General features: G+C 42.8%; 1 protein-coding gene across 4 annotated transcripts in view; it reads left to right on the top strand.

Annotated features, from left to right (window-relative positions):
• The window catches only part of EMCN (endomucin), a 51394-nt gene extending 31158 nt beyond the window's left edge, over positions 1-20236 (top strand). For all 4 annotated transcript variants that reach the window (NM_001397634.1, NM_001397633.1, NM_001397632.1 and 1 more), the window contains 7 exons: positions 3050-3082; positions 5084-5149; positions 6499-6594; positions 8048-8072; positions 8434-8495; positions 17357-17430; positions 18544-20236. In NM_001397634.1, coding sequence (NP_001384563.1) covers positions 3050-3082; positions 5084-5149; positions 6499-6594; positions 8048-8072; positions 8434-8495; positions 17357-17430; positions 18544-18549 — 362 coding nt within the window. In that variant the 3' untranslated portion in view covers positions 18550-20236. The remainder of the gene's footprint in view (positions 1-3049; positions 3083-5083; positions 5150-6498; positions 6595-8047; positions 8073-8433; positions 8496-17356; positions 17431-18543) is intronic.
• The last annotated feature ends 854 nt before the right edge of the window (positions 20237-21090 follow it).

Here is a 21090-nt window from a genome sequence, read left to right as displayed (position 1 = left end):
ATTGGATTGAAGCCAGCAGCTGCAGAGAAGGGGCTGAGTGGGGCTCACCTAGGTTGGGGAAGGGAAGAGAAGCTGTTTTTAGCAAAGAGAGCAACCAGCATGCGTGCTATTGACACGTACACTTCTTCAACTTTGGCTGTCGTGTATCACATGCCTCCTACTCCTGCTCCACCTCCGCAAAGGACTGCTTGTTAATATTTCATTCTCTCCTTTTGTTTAATTTGTGCAGAAGTGGAGATTTAATGGATCTGTCAGAGTCTAAATACTTCTGAGGAACTGCAAGTTGACTTTTTATTCTGTGACCTGAACAACAAAAAATCCATAAAGTGGGATGAGCTTAAGTTCATCCAGCAGGCTGGTGAGATCAGAAAATCTATTATAATAAGCTGTCGAGAGAATCAGCCTGCTGCATCTATCAATGCCTTTATTGCACTCCTCAAATTATAAATCCTACTTACCTGATTCACAGAGGTATCTTGCTGAGAAAGAACCTTAGGAGTAAGACAAGGAGGGTTTGGCTCTTTCTGTACATAAACCATACAGGAAAGCTGGATAGTGGTATTAAGTGAAAACTGCTCACCGTAGCTTTAGCTTCTCCACACAGAGAGAGGCACAAATTGAAGCATCAGAGAGATGGAAAGCATAACGAAGCCTCAGCTAACACAATTACAGAACTACAGCACAGTCAGGGCAAGGAGAGTTTTAAGATTCTTAATTTTGCTGTGATTTATCTTGTGGTATCCCGTCTAAGCAACCAGCCAAATTTATTCACTTGTTTTGCCAGCAAGTATAGCTCTGTGTGGCTGCCCTCCAAAAGCAGAAGCAGCAAGCTGCAGGGCGCACAGGCTGTTCAGGTAGCAAAGCTCTGGGAGAGGTGAGCTGCTGGTGTCCCTCTCCATCTGTCAGCCTCCTTACCAGTGCTGCCGTTGCTCAGGAAGGTATTGTCAGATCACCTACTCATGCATCAGCCTCTTCATCTTTGTCCTCCTTACCATACAGCCAGTGTTGTACACCTCAATTCTTGTGAGGAGTCTTGGAAATCTTCCTGGATTTTTTATGCAGAACAACCACCCTCAGCTCCCATCCTCAGGGATGTGGTAGGGGCCAAGCAGATGGCCAGAACAATACAGCAAACACCGGAGCAAGCAAAGGGCTGTCTGCCTTCCCGTCCTCCTCCCCTAGAAAAGCAGTGCCCAGCTCTGCCATCAGAAAAGTTTGCTTTCTGAGCCAAGATCATTCACTTTGTTTACAAGAGTGAAGCTAGAGAAAAGTGTTACGTTGACATCTTTGGAGTTTTTCTTAGGAAAGTTCAGCTCCCCTAAGAATGGGGAGGGCAAGGCTAGGCATCTTATAGGAACGTGACCTACCTGAAAGACTTGACAAGATCCTCTGCCTGTCTCGATGAATGTCCACATCATTTTATATTTGCATGTTCAAATGTTGTTGAGTACTCACGTTTTTTTCCATGGGATCTTACTCTCTGTAAGAAAGGTGGGGTTCAGCTAACAACTGATCGTATCACATTCGGATGTTCCCTTGATGCAGGTGGGTGTCCTGTGGCTTCCTGTGCATCTCTGTTTGACAGGGAGCTATTAACTTCCCGAAAGGCTTTCCTTGGCTCTTGTCATTCATGTTGCCCAAACATGCAGTAAACATCCCCTAATAAGCCATCACAGAGATCCTCCCTGAGCACGGTGACACTGTGCAGATGGAGAGACAAGATGGTAAATACATCTTTCCTGAATTTCATCAGCCAGTATGCAATAACTGTGTGCCCTTGGGATTAAACCATTACTGCCAATATTTAGTGTGTTCAAGGAGATCTCTCACTGCTGACTCGAAGTACTTGGCTTTTCCACTTTTCTTGCATGTTTGCGATTAAGGTGTCGTTAAAGCTCTGTCACACACATTACTAGCAAAAATGTTTGTTTGCATGCCAGCGGCTCAAGTGATCTCTGTTTATAATTGAGTGTAGAGAGGATGAGAAACAACAGCAGCTGTACTACTGTGAACAAGCATTCACAGGAGTAGAATAACATCTTTAATCCACGTTCAACTCCTCTTGCAAGAGCTGTGTCTACAAAGCACGGGAAGCACCATAGTGAGACAAGTCCTCCTGAGGAGCTATCAGGATGAGTTGGATGAGCCATGTACCTCATGGGTAACGTGCCAGGAACCAGTCCTGGAGGAGCCTGGAGGGAGTTTTATGGTGCTGTGAACCTACGACTCAAAGTAAGGAGGAACTGCTGAGGATATAGCGCCTAGGGGATGTTCCTCCATGGCAGCTCCAAAAACCCAGTGAGAGGCATCCGCAGGCCATGCCCCTTGCTGGCCTCAGACAAGCACAGAGGTATTGTGCTGCCACTTCACACAGATGGATGTTTTCAAAGACAGGGATGAGTTAGGTATCTGGCTTCTTTTGGCTTCAGACTGATCTTGAGAGAGATTCAATGTAAGGCAGTAAAGTCACTGTGGGCGTGAGGTTTCTCTGTCCTCCAGATGTGAAATATTCACAGCCTTTGTGGCGTTCAAGCACACACGCCTCAGCCTAGATACAGGCAAGTAGCATGTTAACGTGTTGTTCTGCACCCAAATCTTCTGAATCGAAAGAAGGATGCAGACAGCAGCAAGACCATAAGCTTTGCACACGAGGCACTGCAAGGTCCAGTCTTCTTCACTACTGAGGCCTCATTCCCACTGTTCAGCAGTCTGCTAGCCATGAGCACCAGGGTAATTAATGAAGATTTGGTACTGAGAGATAGCAACACTTGAAGATGTGGCTCAATTAGGTATTTGAGTTTGATTTCTTACAGAAGTTATTTGTCAGTTAAATACCAGCTCTTCACCCCAGGGCACTTATTTGGCTTTGGCAGGAGGAATGCTTTTTGGGTGTGTATAAGTTAATTCAGAATTGTCTGACTTTCTTGTCCAGTTACCAAGCTCATCAAAGGAGCCTGCCAGTTTGTACAATGCAAAGACCCTCCTTGCTTTCCTTATTGCAAGGATCTCTAAACCAGTTAATAACTCCGTTCCTTCCATTCTTTTTCAGACCTTTCTGTGAGCACCCTGCCAAAACCGACAGGTAAGAGGGAAAGGAAATATTTGGGAAAGAAGAGGGTAGGTGGAGGTGGAACCTGAAGCGTAGTACATAGAAGGAGACGAGGGATGCTCGTGTTGCTGCAGGGCGTAACTTTGCAGTGAATGCAACTGAATGTCATGTGGTACCAGGAGATGATGCAAAGCAGACAGAGTGGCAGAATACTGAATTGTGCAATAGGCAATTAATACAGAAACAGTGTTCACCAGGGAACTAGGTCTTGTCAGTGACTCTCCTTCCTCTTCCTGTGGTTAGAAGCAACAGGTCCCAGGGTAAGGCAGTCTTCCTGTACCAGTGAACCTGTACTGTCCTTTTTCCCTTCCCTTGGTCTTGTCAGGAAACAGTCACTTCTGCACTGCTCCCTGCTGCTGCCCTTGCTGCTGCCACCAGCAGCCTATCCCACCTGTTACTGTGATGGGTCTGTTGTTGTAAGGGATTGTTATTTGGATCCCAATTCGGATCCCAATTCAGATCTTTCCCTAGCTGGAAAACATCTTTCAGATTCCATTTCCAGAAAGTGGATGAGATGGGCCGAATTGTGAGGAAAATTCAGTGGATAATGTTGATAACTGAGTAAATGTTTTTAATTCCTTAATCCATTTCACTCATTCAATAGTGCATCCTTTTAGGTACTGTTTTTCCTCAGTGATAGCCACATATAGTTACAAGACTAACCTGTGGGTTTGTCTTCTCTGCATTACTCACATCTCGGTCATCTAATAGACAGGTAGGAAGATAGCCAATGCCTTTGAACCTTCCATTTTTCTCCTGAGGAGATACCACACAAGTTCAGGGACACACGTTCACGTTTCTCAGTGTAATTTGTTTCTGTTGACGTTTTCAGTCAGTGCCCAGAATAACTCACTCCTGTGATAATTGCCTGCCTGCCCTGCGTATCTTGCACTCTATCAGATAGGGTAGTGAAAAGGACAATTGTATTTCCCTGGGAAATCCAAAGCAATCACATAGAATCATGAATTCAGAAGAATTACTTCTGTTGCTTCATGATGGCTCACATTTCCCTCCTCACATTATTGCCTTTCAGCACACAGGCACCACAGGAGACAGAACTTTAAAGAAACATGGTAGGATGTTCATGGACAAGGGTCTCAGGCAGTGATGATTTCCTGCATATAGCATCTAAATGCCTCAGTTGGGATAATATTGTGTAGACACCATACTACATCCACACAGTGTTTTAGGTTAGAATTGCCTGGCTTGTAGGTATCTGGAAGACCAGTATACTAACCTCTCTACTGGAAGAGCTGGCCCCTGGCTTTTCTCTGCTTTGCTCCTCTTACATCAGGAGACAACATGCTCATACATATTGGAGTGGATCAGGATGTTATGAGCATGGGAATATGGGCAAAAGGAGAATAGTGGAGAAAAAACCATCACCCAAATATTTAAATGTACTGGACCTGAGTTCCAAATCAATGGAGAAAGGAGGAGTCCTACAGACTTGGGACCAACAGTCACTGTTGGTTACTCTAATTCAGCACACGAGAGCTACAAATGTCACCTACATGAAAGATTCTGTAAAACAGATGGACCTGTCATTAGGAAGCTTAGCAAATCAAAATTGTGTTTTAGTCCTCAAAATGGCCCTGAGGAGTTAATTGTAGTGGCTCAGTTAATGTCATAGCCTCCACCCAACAAGCTGAGCCCCTTCTGTTCTTTGGAAGAGCAATGGAACCACACTGGTTTCAATGCATGAGCAATAGGAGCTGTCTGCCTTGCATTACAACTTTGATGGATATCTTGGATATCTGATACCCAACTCCAGTTCACATTAGCACCCTTCATGCCAAATTATCCATGTGCTACTTAGGACGCTTATAGCTGTGGAGCACATCATGGCTCCAGAACTGCCAACATCAGGGTTGTATGGGGAAGGTGATTTTTCTGGGGTGTGGGGGAAGTTGTCTAGAGGAATTCTTGTACTTATATGTTCATCTGAAAGCAATGTTTCTTCTGCAAATCTAGATTCCGGCAGCACTGGAAACAGTTCCGAAAAAACGAAAGCATTGGAGGCTACTATGCATTACTCTAGTGAGTGTTACTACTTTGTTGTCCATCTTCTCAGTTTTCAGTAGATGAATGTGGCTTTAGATGAGTGGTTGGAGTCGCAAAGAAACAAATGAGGCAGTGTTATTTGTCTGTACCAGGCCATAGACCCTCTTACAAATCCAATTTAACGCAGCTTATCAAGTTGACACCTCTCCTACTGGAAAGCAGAATAATTATTCCCAAGAACTGAAGTCAAAGTGATAAAATAAAAAAAAAAAAAGAAAAAAGAAAATGTGAGTGGAGTCATACCCTGTAAGAGAAGACAAATGGAAATGTGAGAATATAATTTACATACCATTATGAATACTTGTTAGATTAATATATTGTCATGAATATGTTATATGAATACATTGTCCATAGTGTCATGGGAGGGTGAGTGGGGAGAGAAGGACTAGGAGAGAGTCCTCTGTGAATTGCTCAAGCAGTTGTTGTTTGCATGGTGCATGTTACTTAATTTTTATTCTAAAATTGCATGTCTCTGGGGCAGGAGTATAACTGCAGATCTGCTATTTCCTACCCAAAGCACTAGCTCAGCATAATACATTTGATGTTTTCCTACTCTGAACTCATCTCTCAGTTCTCCCTCTGGTTCTGCAGATGCACATTTATATGAATATTAAACATTTATTGCATAAAGAATCAGAGAAGATGCCATTTCAAAACATGGGGCCGGCAGGAGGGAAGATGCTGAGGCTCTGCAGCCTCATTGACATGGGGCTAAACCCAAATGTGGCTGACTGATGCCAGCAAAAAAAGATAAATGGAGAGAAGCTGGGCTTGGATGTTTCCCCAGGAAAGCTTCTCTTCATGACATAATTCTTTCCTTTTTGCTTCTTGGCTGGGAAATACCCATCAGGAAATGGCAGATGGTGGGAAATAATAAAAGGGAAGAGGCGACCTCATTTAAAAATAAGATCTTGCATTTTATATCCATGGTTGTAAGTGCTGCAGGGAATGTTACTGAATTATGTAATTCCTTGGTATCTTTCTGGGTTTTCAGTGCTAAAAGAGAAATAATCGCTTTAGTCACTGAATTTCAGATGAGTCTTTCTTTCAGGAAAAAAAAAATTGCAAGTATAAAGAAATTGTTTCTGCAATGGGGCAGTTTTTATAAACCTTTAAGACCACCCACACCAGGGCCAAGCCTTGCAGTCAGCCATTGAATAGGATTACACAGGTCCCACCGCGGCAGGTGCTGCTGAACCCTGCTGAAGCCTGGGTGAAGGCATCACCATGGGGCGAAGGGTGCTGGGGCCAGGACCCTCTCTGGTGCACGAGTGCTTGGGCAGAGGCAAATAAGTGATTAAGATGATGCTCTGTCTCTCTTGCAGGCGTTATCCTGTCCATTGTCATCACCCTGATCGTCATTACCCTCTCCGCATTCTTGCTGGTGGCCTTGTACAGAGTGTGCCACAAGAAAACTCCAGGTATTTGGTTGACCTTCTCTGAGCAAAGGGAAGAAAAAATATCAGTGTGCTTGTTATTAAAATGTCTCTGGAGGCTTCTGAGATTACTGTAACTAGAGATGCTGCAGTGGTCTTATAGGAAACCTTGTATTTCAGAGTATTTTACCTGAAGTGAGAAAGCAGCACTTTGTTATCAAAATCAGTAGGAAGAACAGAGGGAGCAAAAATATCTGTGATTTTTTTGAGAATATATAACGCCATAAAGATTTTTGTTTGGCCTTTTGCAGCTGCAAAGAGCTAAAAAACAGCTGTGCTAACACGATCAGTCAGTTGGATAGAAAAAGAGGGTGAAAATAAGTTTGGAGATGCTGTTCAGCACAATCACTTGATGTTCATTTTATCTCTGTTCCAAATAAAAGCAAAGAAACGCCAGTGCTTTCTTTTAGGAAATACCTGATACATGAGTAAAATTTTTTGGTTACAGTGTGTTCATGGGTATAAAACCGCTGAGCAAACAGTACTTCCAGAAATAGTTGCTTTTGACAGATCGGCTAAAACCAGTATAAATTTCACCGCTGTCCATGAAATACTTAAGGTAATGAGGATGTAATTCCATTAGGTCTTGCTTGCCAGGTATTTCAGAGAGTTGCCAAAGCTGGCCACAGGAGAGTGCAATTTTCCACTAAGTGAAAGAACAACCAAACATATCTGAGTCCTGACTGTGAGTTGGCATGAGGTAGGAGCTCTGTGCAGAGCCTCAGCGGTGAAATCACTGGGGCTTGGTATACAAAATCATAGCGGGGTGTGGAAACGGTAGAGCAGGGCAAACTGTGTTGCAACCAACTTAGCCAATGGCATGGAAATCAGAACAAAACAAAAAGCAGAAGGTGTGCTGCCTGTTTAGGAAATTACTGAATTTGCAGGGTAAAGACATTAGGTGAAGTTTGTTTTCTTGCCAGCCTCCCCACACACAAATGCCAGTGCTCACAGTACTGGCAAATTAACTTGAAAACAAGAGGAGGCAGTGACAGTGGCCTGCCGTCCATCTGTGTATGGGGGCTAGCTCTCTGCACCTTAGGTTGCCCCACCCCATCCATCTGCCCACACTTGGGTGTAAGGAGGAAACAGGCTTGGTGGATGTTTCGTTTTGGAGAGAAGCCCCTTCCTCACTGTCTGTGATGACAGGCTATGTTGCTATTTGGGCAAACCCCACTGCAGCACACAGGCTGCTCTGTGTCCCCCCACCCTGCCTTCTGGATGAGTTGTTTCATGCTCATGAACCACTGTCAGCACGGCAATCTTTTGGGAGGATGAGTTAGAAGACTGCCAGTTACCATCAAGTCTGGGTGTCTTAACATACTTAATTAAACACTACAAAATCACAACTAAGCCTTCTGCTAGCAGCAGCAATAGCTGTGTCTAAATGTTTTGCTTAACTGAGCTCAAATGACCCTAACTCTGTTCCTTTTTTCAGACAGACAAGAGAACGGCACTGAACAGTAGGTCAAATTTTTTCTTTGCATTGCCGTGAGGTTGGAGGGCACTTGTGAATGCAGCAAATTCTGCATGTGATTCTCTCATCTCTCTCTGCTTAAACACAACAAGCAGTTGCTACCTTAAGAGAACAACATTGCTGAAAACAACGTTTGCAGTCATTGTACACCTGCATGCATGATAGCAGGCATCCATGATGGCATGGACAGAAACATGCAACTGTCTTGCAAGGGATCCTTTTGAAAAGGATAAATGCCTTATGCTGTGCCCACTTATTTTCTCCCCCATGATCTTAGAGTAGTATTAAATTGAGCAGTGTTCCAGGGCTGCATGCTTACTGTGCCTCATGTCTTCTGTCACCAACAGGGCCCAGTCAGATAAAGAAGGTGTCAAACTTCTGTCTGTGAAGACAACTTCTACTGAGACTGGTGAGTGATTCTTCTGTGTTGGTGTGTTCGGGGATGCCATTTCCAACAGCAAAGCCATCCTCACTTCCTCTCAGGTTGAAGTCACTGCAAGGGTTCCCTCACACTGCAAAGCAGCCAAATGAGAGCCTGTAGAGCTGCAGCACAGCTGCACTGTGTGCAGTGTCAGTGTTTGGAAGTGAGAAATATGACTGCTATAGGGAAAATCATTTTCTTAACTCCTCAATGGTAAGTGATCTACAGCTAGGCATGTTCGGGGGTAACCAAGGTAGTGATATTTATCAGTTAGATTTGGGTAGACAGGGATGTTTGTCCACTAATAATATTCCAGTAGCCAAAAGGGTTGGGAGTAAGTGCTGCAGCTTTGTGTCCAGTCACCCTATGTATTCAAAATCCTACTTTTGTCATAAAATTCTAGTCTTGTCCTGCTCTCTCCTGTGCTTCACTGATCCAGTTTGTTGCAAAACGTGTGTAATAGAAGCTGAAAGGAGTAAAGGTTACAGTTAACGTACAAAAAAGAAATGAAAATCTCACCAATACAAGCAAGAGATGGAGGCAACTCTAGGTTCTACAGGAGAAGAGCAGCTCAAAATAGCACCGAGGTGGAACAAAATTCTGTCTAATCTGATTCCAAGTTATTAAAAAAAAAAATTGAACTTCTCATGGTTATTCTTTATTGTTAAACCTATGGCAACTCACTTTGTCAGCTGCATAGTCCTACTTTTGTTCCCACCCTCCCTATAGAAGGAAGAACAACACTCTTTATCCAACTTCTTAAGGTTTTTAAGGTTTCTGCTTCCCCCAGTGACATTTCAGAGGTTGCCCAATGGCTGCTTTCCTCTTCTTCTAAATCCTTGATGGGAAGTTCCCTGTAACACGAATGTAAATAATGCTCTGACACTTAACCGACTGCAATTCAGCCTTGTGATTCAGGAAATTATGTATTTTTACAGTGTATGTCTTTGAGAATGGATGTTTTTCTGTTTTAAGGGGTATGGAGCTGTGGGCATGTTTACATTAAAATCATAGCATTCTTTCTGAAAGCTGAGTGAAGTCTGAGACTGGGATTCATAGACATTTTTTGTCTGATTCTGCTCTCATACCACTTTCAACAAGAAAGTAACTTCAGCAGCAGCAGCAGCAGTCATTGTGTTTTGCAGGGTGTAAATGAGGCAGGACCCAGGCACACTGTTCTTCACAAGATGAGGTCTGATGCTGTTAATCAGCTGTGGACTTACCAAGTGTCTGAATTTCTTCCATCCAGAGGATGCTTGATTTTCTTCTTTACTGAAGTGTGATGTATGCGTGTTATAATTGGAAGGTATGAGTCATAGCCACTTACAAGACGAGATTCTTGCCCTCTTCTCATTAATACAATTCATATTTAAAACAGCTACCACTTTCTCTTGAATTCTAACAGCTTTACAGGTTTCAAAATTAAACACGCTTTCACTGAAATTGAAGTCCTGCTTTTCCCCAGCTTTGGAGAAACGCTCAACTTCTAAAAATTAAAAGCACTCAGAAAGAGAGGTCTGTTTCCTTACAGAAATATTTCTCACTCATGCAGGTATTTTCAAGCATGTTGAGGGTACCTGCCCATGTGAATAAGACTGACTTGCTTTGTTAAAATCTCAGGGTTGAGGCAAACGCTTCTTGTAGAGGCACAGCAAAGCATGGAAATGCCTGACTCATCTGGTCTCTCTGACAACTTCTGAAACAATCACTTCTCTACATGTTTGTTTTCCTTTCTGGATGCGTAGAAGCCAGGTCAACTGAAGGGGGAGTTCAGCTGTTCAGTAAGCATGTTATAGCAGCCTCTGGTTGCATGTGCAAACTGAATTATAGAACATTTAGACTAATAGGAGAAATCTCTTAGAAAAAGCCCCAGGCTTAGAGCCAGACCCGTAGCATCTTCCTGCTGTCAATAGGCTGTCTGGTCACCTGAACCTGGGCACGTATATCACAAAGTTCTGCTTTCACATGTATTCAAATGAGGTTTTATTATAATCCATATTTTTAAATTTTCACTTCTTTTCTTTCAAACAGAAGATTTTGTGACTGTGCAATCGTTACAAAAATGTTTAGAAAAATGTTTTATATAAAACATGTAGGTATACAACCAGCAACTCCTCTCAGACAGGCAACCTACAAAATCCATATCGGTGATGTGCATGGCATGTCCTGATCAAAGCTTGTGGTGAGTTTAGTCTTGTCTAATTTTATACATCTAAACAACTGAGCCAGTTGCACACGGTCACTTAAAAGAGATACATGCCTAAAAGGCTATTTATCCTATCTGTCTTGGACACCTATCTTGATCTGGACTCAGCTGATCTCGACAGCTCCATTGACTACTGAAGAATCCTATCATAGGACTCTGGCAGATCTGGCAGAACCTGATTTTCTTCTTTTCATACATTAAAAGAAGGGCTCCTTTTTTCAGAAGCAGAGATAAATTAAATTTAATCAAGAATATTATTTCAAATACCTACAATTAACGTGAAAGAATACAGGAAAAGAGCAGTGTTAAATTAAGACTGGACCGAAGTAATGCATTTTAATGACGAAATATCACCAGGGACACTAGGTAAAAGTGAGCTTTATCACTCTTATTTTTAAAAACTCTTGTTAGAAAGATGACTTCCTGATGGCTATGAGCTGTAAGGCACTACTTATTAAGAAGCAATCTAAAGCAAAAACCAAGGAAACAAAACCAAGCGCGTTGAATTTTTCATGCACATTTGGCAGTAAACTGCAGCACTTGATGCAAGATAAGTGACTGTACGTGCAACTTATGTGAAAACTCAACTTGGGTATAAATGCTTAAGATACTGAATTGTTTTGAAAGTTTTGCACTAATGTGCAAGCACAGGACTTACTACAGTCATTCTCTGTTGAGTGTATAGGCAAATTTAGGTCAGCTCTTCCTAGGGAAAATAAATGAACTTACACAATACAGATCTCCAAAAAAATCTACCTGCAAAAGTATTTATTATTTGGGAGTCAGTATAGCCCACAGACCTGCAAGTGGTAGAAATATTGCTATGAATAGAAGATGAAGGATTTTATGTGATGACTAAGAGCTCAGTACTATCATACATGGTGTTAGTGATAAAGTAATGCCTATCCTGAAAGCATTCCTTGCTTTCACTGCGATAGTTTTTGCATATTTCACTGAAAACCAGCATAGATACTGATCACAAAAAATGCTGGGGAACAGAAGTTCCTTAGTAAAAGAAAGGCTGAGGAATAGAAATTGGAGTAAGGCTACTCCATATTTATGAATGATGTGTGATAGAAATATTGATACCTGAGTAATGATTTGACAAGTTTCTTTTCTGGCTTGGAGTACCCATTCTAAAATGCATTAAGGGCAGTTCACAGGTTCGTTATTCAGTATCTGGTCTCACAGGAATGTGGCAGGTGACAATATTTTGAAGTTGTTAGGAGCAGTCCTGGTGCCTAAGCATAAGGTGATCCATTAGGGCATTTTCTAATCCATGTGTACCCTGTGATAGCAGGGTAGGACGTGCCTTTCTTGGTTTTCAGAGGTGTTGTCTGTTCTGCGTTGAATGTTCTGGAAGGATATTAAAAGTGTGCCAAAGCTGATGTGGCTTATATTTTGGTGAACTGTACTTAAGAGCATTAGATCTTCCCAAGACACCAAGTGTGGACACAACTGAAAATTCAAGAATTGCTAATAAGCGAAGCTGAGAAAATATTCCAGGAAACCATGGATATTTGAGAAGAGGCCTGGCCTCTCACGTGCAAAAGACCTTTAGCTTATTGTAATCACGCTGGAGAATGCAATCAGTCAGTCTGCAGAGGTGTGCTCTGATGGAAGTGCAGCGCGAAATAGAATGAACCGAGGATGTAGATCAACTAGCGTTCCCGTGTGATCAGCACCTCTTCCAAAAGCTGCTGCTTCCTAACCTGCCATTGCAGTGGATGGTGGCTGAGCGCTGAAATCATCACAGAACAAATTAAAAAGCCCTGTTCTTGTTCAGCACAACAAATTGCTTTGGCCATGGAAATGCACATGAAGTTCAGCATGTGATGAGACATCCCACTGTGTTGTTGAGCTCTGGACCTGGAAAATCCTGTGGTCTTCTGAGGTGATGAGGCTGAATGATGGCATCTTCATCACTGTTTTCCAAACGCTGAGAGTGTTTAATTATGCTGTCTCATACATCAAATCATTCATTTGACTGTAGTATAATGGGACAAATCTGGAGCTGTTGCAGAAGATAGTTCCTCTTCGGTTTCTCTTATGCTGAGCACATCCAAGCGTGGATCATGGCTTTTAAGGAGGTAAGAAATTTTTGGTTTTGCCTCGTTAGGGGCTCAACCCAGGCAAGCTTGCTTCTGTCGGAGGCAGTTGGGCTGTGTAGAGCATGACCCCACCATGGGGTTTCTCCACATCTGCTGTTAGTTTCATGTCTCTCTCATTTTGTCTTGCATCCAGGTGCACGCATCCAGCTGTGTCTCTGTCACTGAAGCTTCCCTTGCAACCTCCTCTCCCTTGCCAGATAAGCAGAGCAGGTCAGCAGAGAGCAGCTTGCCAGTGTGCTGCATGCTTGTGAGTGGTAAGAGCTGACGTTCCTTCTAATTTGGGGGTTTGATTTTGTTTATTTATTTTACCTTTTGTGAGTAGTATTCTATGTCCTATTTTTTTTTTTCCCAGCAGGTAGAAAACCTAGAAGCTGCTTCATAGAAAACTGTCCTCCACCATCAAAGAGTTAGAGCAAGTACCTGCTTCCCTTTCCTTCTTTCTTATTTTCCCATTCTTGGCATTTTTAACCTTGTATTGTATAATGACCTGAAGTTGTTGTTTCTTTCATTATAGTAACAGAAGAATAAATGTTCCTAGCTTTTCACTTCTCATGGCTTGGTTCAGTGTATGTTTACTCGCACCACAAAGCTCTGGTTGCACACATTCCAGCTGAGAATCTGGAACAAAACTACAGTCAAAAATATTAAATATCATGGACTCCATCTGTAGTTGCACCTCTAACTCAGTTTCTGAGCTATGCAATTTGCAAGGGTTTTCCAAGCAGCCTTACGATCAGAGGCTGCTGATGTGATGATGTTTGTGTCTGTGGAGCATTTGCTAGCCTTCCACGTTGCTTTCTGAGATGTTCCTCAGTCCTGCTGAGGGAGTTTGCAGGTAGTGCTGGGGGTCATGGGTGCAGCTGGGCACTGGGTCCCATTCAGCGTTGCCCTCCTGTATCACTGGTTGCGTACTCTGCATGGTCAAGACAAACATTTTTGTTACTGCGTCTACAGCAGTAGTTTCATATTTTATGAAAAAATAAGTCTCTTTGATTGTCTTTTCTTCAGAATGCTTTATTTAATTCTTTGCTTTGAAATGGATTGCCACTTATGAGAGATTTCTTAGCAGCAGATATTATAGTGAAATAGCAGTGCAAGTCATTTCTGTCTTAGAGACAGTGTAATCTGAGATGCAGTACAACTTATTTTTTATGTCAAAGCCTATTTTTATATCCTTTTTTTCTTCCAGCCTTCCCACAAAGGTCAAAGTTGGCTTTGCCCAGGTCAAAGTCTTTCTATACTCATGGCAATATGACCTGTTAACCCTCATTCATCACCCTGTTCTACAGTGTATGTGTATTCTAAACAATATATTCAGATTCTGAAACAAATAAGAAAAAAAAAAATGAACGTACTAGTATAACAGCCTGCTGCAAAAGTGAAACAAAGATATGTTTGTTTCAGAGTTTCAAAACTGATCTTATACAATCTGTAATTTCATCTGACTATACACCCACTAGTTAATTATGTATATACTTGCATCAGGATGCAACAGTAGTCAGAAATGAGTGTGCTTGTTAGAGTTAAAAAAAACCACCAAATACTGCACAAGTGAAATTTTAATCCATCAGAAAGCCTTGCAATTTCATTGGAGTGCTATTGCTTTCCTGGTTAAACCTTGAACTTCACAGAGACTTCAGTATCCAGTAGACAGTAGTACTGTCTACTGGATAGATAGACAGCAGATAGACAGTACTGTGTACTTCCTATGCACTCAGAACAAATACATTGAAGAGTCAGAAGCTACAAAGACCAGAACAATTCCTAGTCGCTCTTTCCCATCCCCCTTCTGCTGAAGAGAGACTCCTTGGAGTAGGACATTTGCAGAGTGCATCCTATTGTGTCCAGTACTGAGCCCAGCAGCTTCCTTTGGAAATCTGCTGCTGGGTCTCTCCAGGGGAAGTATCCTGTGGATGCTATCGTGAGAGGCTGTGCATACGCAGCCCCCATTTCTGACAGGAGCTGGCACAAGATGTCTAGGAAAGATGAGAAACGGGACAGAGGCACATGGATGCATCCTCCTTTTCATCCTGGTAGGACTCCTAAACCAGAGGTTGTATGTCTAATAGTACATGGTGGTTTTTACTTCCATTAATTTGCCCTATCCCCTTTGGCATCTACAGCATCCTGTGGCAATAAGTTAGACACTTTAACTACAGTTCTCTCTGTTGTATTACACTAATGTTTAAAGACTTCACAGTGCCTATGTCTTTGTGTTTACAATCTAGTTTCAGAAAATAATCAACAAGCAGATGCAACACTGGAGGATGAGAGAGAGAGTAAAAGGTTTGATAGAAGGATTCATTGATTACCTGCCCACAAAAACTTACATGTTGGTATCAGTCTAATTTCATTTTCCAAATATTCTGTTGGAGGCCTCTTTCTCAACCTGTGCATCATGTCTTTCAGTTTTTGTAGAAGCACGGGATATATTTGAGGTTGGCTTCTCCCTGCCCTCTGCCAACCTCTCTGAGCTCACAGCTCCTTCTCCAGCAGGAGAAGCCCCACAATCGAGGCAGGACTGCAGGTAACTTGGGTCGCGTTGCAGTCATAGCTCCCAGACAGCACCGTTTGGTCATTGTACAGGCCAATCTCTGCTGGGTCCCTTCATCTCCCAGTTACTTGTTGACTTAGCAGAACAGACAAATATGCAGTGGTCTTTCAACCTCTTATCATAGTATCATAGAGTGGTTTGGCTTGGAAGGGACCCTGTAGACCACCTGAGAGTTCCAACCCATCTGCTGCAGGCAGGGATACCTCCCACTATGCCAGGGCCCCATCCAGCCTGGCCCTGAACACCTCCAGCTTGTTTTGTCAACATGTTCTTCCAGTACCTTACTACAAGTGAGCTATTGGCCTAATACACATAAAATTGAATCAAGTGACACTAGATAGAGGATGCTGTATAGCAATACTAGAAGAAGCTGGCAGTTCACGTCTCTCTTAATACTTTTCATCTAGTTCACAACACTAGAGTTTCTGTGTGTCATCCTTCACTAGGTGCATAACCCAAAATTAACACAACCTACTTTCCCACTGTTTCTGGTGTCTGATGATTTTTGCACACCCCTTCTCTCTCATCACAGCCTTCAAAACATGCAGGTAATCTATCTACACTGGCTGAGCATTGCCATCATGTTGCATATTTTCTCCTTTGGCCAGACAGTTCAGTGGGAAATCATTCCTTCGATCACTTTAAATATCATCTGTTCTAGCAAAACACTGAACACAAATGTTTGGTTTTCATTTCCCTCGTGGGAAACAAGGTCTAATCCATTGTCTTTAGTGAGTGATGGTTTTAGTGGAAAGTCTGGTTTTCAGCAGTCTTGGAATTTATTTCTGTCAATTACAGCTATTTTGAGATCAATAAAAACGTCTTCCCACTTGCAACTAACCTGAATGTTGTTCTTAATTTGCTCTTTGTGATGCAGCTGGATATTTAGCACAACATTAAAGCACTGAGCCATTAAACTCCAAAACTGTCCTAGATGCCTTTCCGTGTGGTCTCAAGGCACACTGCAGTCACATACCTAAAAATGTTTGTTACCCGTGTTACTCCTGATAAGGGAACATCTATGTAATTATTTCCTCCTCAGTGCATCATCATTCTGTCTTCATCACCAAGTGGTTCATTGGCACTAATTATTGTAGACACCATAATACAAATACCTTCAGACACATTTGCAGTCCCAGAGCCTCCCGTCAGACAGTCACTGGCAGTACGGGGAGATGCTGACCACAGCAGTAGTTGATGGCAGCTCACTCTGCCCTTGAGCTTATGTGTTTAGCACCAGAAAATCCAGACAGACTCTGCAGCAGCATGGGAATCACTTGTTTTATGTTCTGACCCAAAGCCTATTGACATGAGTCGGGAGGCATATCTGGGGAGATGTCCTTAGACACATCGCTTTCCCTCTGTGCAAAGTATGTGCCTTCCATGAAAGTCGGCCTCAAAGCCCAGTAGAGTAACCACCTGAGAGTGCAACCGATAGCACATTATTGATATTTATTACAACTAGTGAATATTATCTTCCCCATGGTAAAATATATCAGTCTTGTCAAAATGTTTCTTTTTTCTTTCTACCAGAAATTTATACTTCCCCATTCTCTTAAAATTTCATATGAATTATTGAAGTAGTTGCTGAAGGCCTTTTTAATTGAAATTTAATACCATCAGAACTTCTGAAGAACTAACTTAGCAGCACTTTATAATGTGTTTTGAAATAATTTTATCCAAAATCGAACACTTGGGAAGTGAGCACATTCCAGCACATTATTGTTGAAAAATATTCAGTGCTTCTCGGTGAAGTTTATTGTGGTAGTAACACACCACTGAGACCATACTGCAGGGAGAATACACTCTATGACACCCAGGGAGCAGTGAGGATCTACTGTGTGACAGTTTTTGCTGCCTAAGCCCAACAAGGAGACAGGGTAGCGTATGCAGTGGTCAGTGATGTGCTGCTGCTGGACTCATTAGTCCTCTCTCCCTGTGTGTTTAACTGATGCAAAACACATTTTCTGTTTTTTAGGAGAGAATTCATCCCAGGGGAAGAATAAAACTCGACAATGTGATGACTCCTCTTCAAACTTCAGCAATAAATATGTAAGTTTCTCACTTTTGTCTCAAGCTCTGTAACGTTAGTACCTGTTAGTCTGGGTAACGCTTGTTGGTCTTGGTATTGTGCCATATAACTAAACAAAAGGGTTAAAAATACAAAACAAAGTGAGCAATGACTTAAACAAAGCTCAGCTTTGCACAGTCCATCCAGAACAAGAGTCCCAGGCAAACCAAGGCTGCAGAAGTCCATGGCAGCTGAAGAAGGTGCCACCACACAGAGGTAGACCTTTATGGACTTAGCATGTGGCTTTAACTGCTCATTTCCTGGTTGTAATCTCCTAGTCAAATTTCCTTCTAGTAAAGGAAATTACAAAAAGTGGGGTTTTTTTCAGTGTAGTTGCCTACAAGAAAGGAACTTACACATTCAGCACCTTTGGTTTCATGACAAGGCTGTAGCTGTTCCACATTGTGCAAAAGCAAGTACTCTTATTGAGACACTTTATTGCCTTAAGCTTCTTGACTGCCAACGTGCAGAACTGGCAGGTGTTGGACAAAGCTGCTACATGTACAAGGGTAAGGACCATCAGAGCATCTACGAAATCTGCTGTTTAAGATATGGGTGCTGCATTTTCCTTCATGCATGAAGGTTTCGCAAGCACCACAGTCTGTCTGTTTCCCAGAGTTGCTTCTCCTGAAGGGGAAGAAAAGGGAAAGGATGTCCTGAGAAAATAGGTGCCAGAGCATATCATGGGAGGGAGTTGGCAGAGGCATCTGTGTTGGATCCAGATGAAGCCCAGCCTCGCACCATCATTGCAGGATGGAGTCCCCTAGAATGTGTGCCATCATCCTCCACTGAGAGAGATCTGATTGACCATTTCCCTAAGGAATGCCCAAACTGAGCTTTCCTGATGCCAACAGCAAGGATAAAATAAGTGAAATCTGTCCCTTGAATTAGAACATCAGAATGTAATGTCGCTACATTACTAAAAACCCAGAGCTGACTCTGTGTGGATGCAGGACAATCTCCTGGATGATGGATTTAGTCCCTGTTATCTGCTCCATGCTGGATTTACTCTGTATTGCTCACTTCCATTTTCTGTTATATTGCTGAGAAGTCTTACCTGGAACAATAATCTTGAGATAATGTTGTCATTTCAGATGTGAAGCAGCCTGGTTTAAGACAACATGCAGGAACAGCCCACCAAGGTTGCAATGCCGCGGGAACTGTGGAGCAGCTGAAGCTTTTTGCCAGGCAGGACACTTGTGCTAATGACCAGCCCTTGACTTCTAAGCCTCAAGTGCCTCCTGTCCCTTCTGGGACGACGTGCTTTTTTGATGGCTTAATAACTGGTATATCATATGTATTTATTATGTTCTCATATAGTAGAAGCAGGAAAACTCTCAAGAAGGTTGAAGAGCATGTTTGCATAGTCATTATTACAAGAATCTTCTGCGCATACAGGAAGGAATACGTTAGCATACTTTGTTGAGCTTATGGTATTTAGGGTTCTTTTAATTGTATGTAGCAAAATACAAACACGGCCTGACCCTTGAAACGTTACTGGGCCAACTGCCACGATGGAAGTTAATTCAGTGATTTCCTGGAGACTCCTCACTGAAGCACACGCTTCACTTGTCATAAATGTTTACAGGATGGGATGCCTGGGTGAAATGCTGAAGTGTGCTTTATTTCTGTGAAGGGGAGGAATACGCTTTGCACTGATGTTTGTGGTTTTGTTTTGTTTTTTGAAGTTCTGTAAATTGCTGAATATGGTCCTTGTGATGTAGCAGGCAACACAGTTAGTTTTCTCCTGTTCCTTGGCTAGCTGCTGCATTATGCGTGCTGTGAATGACTCCTCTAAGCTGAGGTGTATGGTGGGGATCAGCAGGAAAAGCAATTCTGCAGCTGAACCCTGTATTTGGAGTAATGCATGAGATTCTTGTTGGCTACCAAATAACTCTGGAAGTTTAAGGAGTGTTTCAAGTGATGATTACAGACTCTTAATTTGTACAGAGCTGATGCTGCAAAAATATCAAGTAGTGCTTCTACCTGCATGTATCCTACTCTGCTAGAACTGTAAATGTTCAAAAATTATATTAATGTGAGCATCTGCTCAGCCTCAGTCCACTGGCTCTGGCAATGTCCTGGGAAGCTCCATTGTTGTACTGGGGAAAGGAAAGGAGACGGTGGTGTAAGTGTGGGGCTGAGAGCCAATTTGAGTTGTGATACCACTGATAACAATGCTTTTGAGGAAACTTCTCCCTCCAGTTTCCCTCTGTGGGTTGAGAAAACTTAACTAGCAGTATGGCAAGAGATTGAATGGATTTGTTAGTTCATATTTATGCACAAAGATAAAGCGTTCATGTCCCTACTTTTGACTGTTGCTCTTATTTCATCAGTGATGGATCTAATCCTCTGTCTTACCAGCACCAAGAGAAATTTTGATGAAGTTTTGTAAAAGTTGAGAAACAAACAAGGGTGCTCCATACTGCAGCTGAACTTCTATGGTCTGTTCAGGTGCTCCTGGATCACTTGGGTTTCTCCAGAGCAGAGGAGTTGTGTATCTGCTTTAGAAAGGTCAGGTTGCCTAAAATACACCAGATAGCATCTGCACCTACTCAGATTCCTGATTGCTGAAGTTTCCAGTGAAAAAAAGAAAGCAATCATTGTGCATTTTCATGTTGATTTTAAAATCTTTTTGTAGCATGTTGCATCCTATTGAGGGGACAGTAGAAAAGACCAGAGAAACATTACAAAAAATACGTGTATGTGTAAAATTTGTTCAGTACCTCCACGATGTGTCAAGGAGAGAAAACAACTTCCTATTAAAAGTTATTATGTTTATTAAAAGGCTCTACTTTTTCTCTTTGCAGAAATGCAGTTCATTACCTGTGCCTAGCACCAGAGTTGGCCACTGCGCTGCACTGCTGTGGCACAGGGTGAGCTGAACACATTGCTGTGAGCCCAGGCATCAGGTGCTCCAGGCATGGCAGGCAGGGGAGGATCGGGTCCTGCAGATGTGCTGAGGAGTGCAGAGAACTACTTCTTTTTGCAAATGGTGAGGGGAGAGAAAAGGACTTGCTGCAAGTCATTAGCTGTAGTACTTGCCCAAAACACCTGCTTGACCCTTTCTAGTCACTAGCATGGCCAAAAACATATCCACAGGGCCTGTAGTGCCCTTGTGAAACATCAACAGAGCTGTCTGTTGCATCGGATTGTTCCAGTGGAGATACAGGAGCAGTGGGAATAATTTGAAGGCAGAATCCCAGCCTTCCTGCTCCCAGCCTGACCACTGCCCAGTGTGGTATGCAGGCTCCAGTAGGCATTAGGTACTCTAAAAATCCCACAAGCAGCTCATTTTGGCACACTGGGCAGATGTCCACACTGTGTGCTGGCCATCAGCTGGCCATTCTGCTCACTGCTCCGCTTGCTGCACTGTGGGACTTGACACACTGTGTCTGTGAACACAGCAATGTGCAGGCTGCTATGGCACGACTCAGAAAGGTGCTCAAATGCACAGCTATCACCCAGAGACCTCTGTGCCGCCCAGGAAGGCTGAGCATTGGGCAAGGTTTGGCCCCATGTCCCCTCCAATACTCCGCAGCCTTGGGCAAAGAGCTCTCAGGGCCTCCCCAGCACCATCAATTATGGCTCCTCAATTTCTTCAAATTAGGATTCTATATCTAATAAAAGAAGTGAGCTTA

The sequence above is a fragment of the Gallus gallus genome, chromosome 4, assembly GCF_016699485.2.
Source record: "Gallus gallus isolate bGalGal1 chromosome 4, bGalGal1.mat.broiler.GRCg7b, whole genome shotgun sequence".
NCBI lineage: Eukaryota > Metazoa > Chordata > Aves > Galliformes > Phasianidae > Gallus > Gallus gallus.
The sequence above is the reverse complement of the archived record's forward strand: the minus strand, read 5'-3'. Positions and strand labels throughout refer to the sequence as shown.